We start from the raw sequence: 4101 nt of genomic DNA, 5'->3' as shown, positions 1-4101 counted from the left end.
TTGACCCTGTGTACTACTGGCCATAGAGATAAGCGGAAGTTACATATGTCGATTCGGCAACGCTGTTCATTTTGTTTACATCAGCTGCCAACACTTGCTGCAAAGCTAGATGTTCAAACTTTGTGCGTGACTTCGTAGTGGTTCAAGTTGCTTTGTTTACATTTTCTAATTATAATAGATTTTTTTTCAAAATTTTGAAAAAAAAATAGCGGAGCAATCGATGAAATCTGATATTTATTGTAAAGTGTTAAGCTAAACATTATCGGCAGAACTGAAGCAAGAAGCAGCAATGAAAGTTTTTTCGAGAAGTGCAGCAACAAAAGTTTCGTCATAAGCTTGAGCTTTTGAAAGCAGAATTAATTAAATTCTATCTTTTTACTAAACTTACACCGTCAATTTCTCGATATTAAAAATAAATAATTTTAATTTATTTAGCTCGGATTGCAATACCGTTCAATCGATGCCTTCTTACGAACGATCAGCCTGTTCATGTGGCTCACACTTTGACAGTTCTTTCTGCACGATTGGCTTACAATGGCCGCCTCCGCAGATCTCTATAATGTACACTGAAATAAATTTTGTTGTGGAAACTACCGATTCCATAGTAAAATTACTAACCGTACCTATGATTCTCAACCGACAACAAAATCTGTTAAGGTAACTGTAATATGCTCGAAATTACAATGCATTGAAGTAAATTCAACTAAAAGCATAGTCGTCTCAACAACAGAACATTGTTAATTTTTCCAGGACACGCATATTACAACACAGTATGGTTAAAAATGCAATGCTCATTTGTTAAATTAAGATTATTTTTGGTAATGTTAACTGCACTGCTAGTTAAGTTGACAGTGTTTTAGTGGAATTAACTGGAAATTGTTGTCGGTTGAGAATCATAGGTACGGTTAGTAATTTTACTATGGAATCGGTAGTTTCCACAACTAAATTTATTTCAGTGTAGGATTAGTAGTCTGGTGGTCTGTGATTATGATGAAAATCTGAATCTGAAAAAAATTTACATTTTCGGCCAATTTGATTTCGGCCTGTTTGACGGTTATCACAAAACGTGAAACATTTCATCTGACATAAAAACGAACAATTTCAATGGTGAAATGTCATTCTTAAAACGTCAACACAAAATCAGCCGATCCGTTCTGCAGTCAGATCAATAAAATTTTATTCCGGAATTATTTATTGAAAATTGTTAAGTTTAATCAAATAAACCAACCAAAATGATGCGAAAAGTGCTTTTCGCAATACTGTGCAATCTAGTTTTGGTTTTGCATGCGGTAAGTTTTCATTTGTTTGTATGAAAAGTTCTCTTATTTTTAGAACTTCAATTTTCTTAGACCCACCTCGAGTACGATGGATGGCTCAACATCGAGCTTTACCACGCGCTGGACGTCCACGAACCGCAAAAGTTCACCAGCCGGGGCAACGTTACCATCACCAGTCTGAACAGCGGTGCATCGTCGGTTTCGCAAGAACCGCTAACGGTGCACGAGCGAAATCAGCTCCGCAAACTGGCGGAAGAGAATCGATTGTATCGGCTGGAAGCTCACGTTCTGGAAGCCGACGGGACTCGGTCCAAGTTTATGACCTCTTCCAAGGCGGTGAGTATTGCGTTGCGCACCCACTATCTATCAACTGAGGGTAATGTTAATTACGTGTGTTCCTTTCAGTGTGCACTGGCCAAATCCCAGCTGGCGGACGTCCTGTGGGTTTCGTTGGATCATGCCGGGTCGGTGACGGCCATCACGCAGTCGGTCAATAACGGAAATACGGACAATTGTCGGGATTTGACCGCTCGGGACTTCGAGGCGTTGGACGAATTCAACACCGATGTGTATGTGAAACCGATGGAAAGTGCCCCGATTCCGGATACGGCCAGCTTCATTCAGAAGCTGGAACGGGAACGGGAAGCTCGAGAGCGTGGTGAAACCAAGGATAACCGAGGTTTCTTCGCTAAATATGTAAGTTGTGATGAAATTATTATCTACCAACGAAAGCTTAAATACATTCTTGATTTCAGTGGATGTACATCGTTCCGGTTGCAATTCTGGTTCTCATTTCCGGAGCCACTAACCCGGAAGCCGCGGGTGGACAACGTTAAGACAAAGAATACACATTTCATCAAGTTTTATTTATTAGTAGCAGTTCTCTTTCCATCTAATAAAACCTAGTTCGCTACAATAACATACAACACTCCTTACTTTTTCTCATCATCCTCGGCATCTGCTGGCGAACCCTTGGAACCATCGTCCTCCAGGTCAGCTGTTCGCTTCTTCAGCTTCTCCATCATCTTCAGTTCCTTCTCCTTCCTCTTGGCTTCCTTGACCTTCTTGCGATCTTCCTTCTCCTTCTGGGCCAACATTTCCTGGAACCGTTCGTCCCGCGGGTCAATCCGGAATCCAAAGTGTCGACGCACCTCTTCCACCAGTCGGTCCTTGCGATCCTTAGCTGCGCGAGCTTCCGCTTCCTTCTTCGCAACCCGGGCATTCAAATCCGAAACCCATTTATCCAGCTTTTCCATCTTTTTGGCCACATCCTCTTCACGGGCTCGGATACGAGCAACCTGCTCCTCTTTCGACTTCTTGTTCTCGGCCATCATCTGCTGGAGGGTTTTGGGGAAAGCCACTCGCTCGTATTCGGTTTTCTCAAGTGCTTCTTGTTTTGTTGGGAAACAAATGCCTGGAATATACAAGGGCGTGGTTAGCTATACAAAGTATGCACGGTTGAGCCACCAAACTTACGCGGATCCACCTTGCTCCCTTCCAGCCCATATCGACCCAGCATAGTGCGTTTGTACTTCACCGTTTCATGGATCCACGACTGGGATCCCTCATACGGCAGCTGGTTGTGTAACATATTCCGATGCTGCGGTAACAGTCGGGATTTGTTCCTCAGCTGCTCGATCCGTGCCTCCCGCGCTGCTTGTAGATCTTCATCTTCGACGAACGTGACCGGCAGATCAGAGTCGGCAGCCGTCGTCGCACTCGAGCTCTCCTCTGTGGCAGCGTCTTTGGCTTGCGAGGCGTAGAATCGAGGAAGCCGCAGATATGCCGAGAACAACCGATTGTTCTGGCTCGCGGTTAACAACCGGATCGAAGACATCCTTACGCCTGAATGTTTCCTCTGAAGATCTAATAAATGTACGACTTATTTGAGAATATTCGCTGGAACTACAAGTTGTGTAAGAAAAACCTCGTTTTTGTTTTGCTTTAGTTTGACAGTCGGTCAATCATCGTCACGGGCTCCCGGACAAATTTTGACAGCTCCCATATGGGTGAAATGTTTCAGACAATTGGAGCGGTTATATATATATATAACTCAGAAAAAAATCTATATTTAGTATAAATCCCATTCTAATTCAATTTCGCCTGGTTGACCCTAGACCTAGTTTAAATGCAGAACAAACTAACCTAGTATAACTTTCACTTAAACGTATGCTAGTATAAGTAAACTATATTTAGTTCTGTTTAATCCAGGTTTAGTGTTATTCTGCGTAGAAGTGGCTGTTTTTTTAATATTGTTGAAATTGAAAAAAAAAACAAAACGAAAAATAGTAAACAATCCTAAATATGATCTTTTTATTTATAGTATAAAATTAAAAATCCTTCAACGACGTTTTCGGCTGCGATAGCTGTGACACACCGCCTCGACAAACGCTATGAGAATTAGATGATGGGATCCAGAGGTTTCCGTCCGGATGATGACAGCGTCGAGAGAAGCTTCGCCTGATGAGCTAATGACCCGCTTCGTGGGGGGTCCTTCCAGAGTCAGAACAGAACAGGTTCATCCAGGCACAATATCCCGGCGCTTCTACATTCAGATGACTGACAGAATCCACTTCCGAGGTCGTGCGGCACAAATGCACACACATCTGCATCACGGTTGCACCCTCCGGAAGTATTTGGGTTGCTTCTCAACTGTTCTCTGAATGCTCTAGCTACTTCCATTTTTTGGCCAGGTTGCTGCATTTTCGACTGTTGCTTTTTGATGGTATTTTCTGGCTGGGTTGGGTCCTACTAACGACGATAAATAGCATCCGGGTGCTATTATTTTCCGCTGCCATCCGTGCGCAATTCCAGCAACTTACAA

General features: G+C 42.9%; 2 protein-coding genes across 2 annotated transcripts; one reads left to right on the top strand and one right to left on the bottom strand.

The window, feature by feature from the left end:
• The first annotated feature begins 1129 nt into the window (after positions 1-1129).
• LOC134289652 (ER membrane protein complex subunit 10) lies at positions 1130-2203 on the top strand. The gene is made up of 4 exons (XM_062855840.1): positions 1130-1289; positions 1350-1613; positions 1683-1973; positions 2033-2203. The coding sequence occupies exons 1-4, from the start codon at positions 1233-1235 to the stop codon at positions 2111-2113; spliced, it is 693 nt and encodes a 230-aa protein (XP_062711824.1). The 5' UTR covers positions 1130-1232; the 3' UTR covers positions 2114-2203.
• On the bottom strand, positions 2125-3228 carry LOC134289651 (large ribosomal subunit protein mL64). The gene is made up of 2 exons (XM_062855839.1): positions 2754-3228; positions 2125-2691 (listed from the first exon to the last, which is right to left on the bottom strand). Exons 1-2 carry the CDS (start codon positions 3112-3114, stop codon positions 2210-2212), a joined length of 843 nt encoding a protein of 280 aa, XP_062711823.1. The 5' UTR covers positions 3115-3228; the 3' UTR covers positions 2125-2209.
• Between the last annotated feature and the right edge of the window lie 873 nt (positions 3229-4101).

The sequence above is a fragment of the Aedes albopictus genome, chromosome 3 (assembly GCF_035046485.1).
Source record: "Aedes albopictus strain Foshan chromosome 3, AalbF5, whole genome shotgun sequence".
In the NCBI taxonomy this organism is placed as follows: domain Eukaryota; kingdom Metazoa; phylum Arthropoda; class Insecta; order Diptera; family Culicidae; genus Aedes; species Aedes albopictus.
Note: the sequence above shows the minus strand (reverse complement) of the source record. Positions and strands in the feature narration are given on the sequence as shown.

Bases quoted from the DNA above. Each gene is read 5' to 3' on its own strand.
- LOC134289652 (XM_062855840.1), top strand. From the start codon at position 1,233: ATGATGCGAAAAGTGCTTTTCGCAATACTGTGCAATCTAGTTTTGGTT. The intron at 1,614-1,682 runs GTGAGTATTGCG...TGTTCCTTTCAG, and splicing joins TTATGACCTCTTCCAAGGCG to TGTGCACTGGCCAAATCCCA. The intron at 1,974-2,032 runs GTAAGTTGTGAT...TCTTGATTTCAG, and splicing joins GAGGTTTCTTCGCTAAATAT to TGGATGTACATCGTTCCGGT.
- LOC134289651 (XM_062855839.1), bottom strand. From the start codon at position 3,114: ATGTCTTCGATCCGGTTGTTAACCGCGAGCCAGAACAATCGGTTGTTC. The intron at 2,692-2,753 runs GTAAGTTTGGTG...TGTATATTCCAG, and splicing joins AGGGAGCAAGGTGGATCCGC to GCATTTGTTTCCCAACAAAA.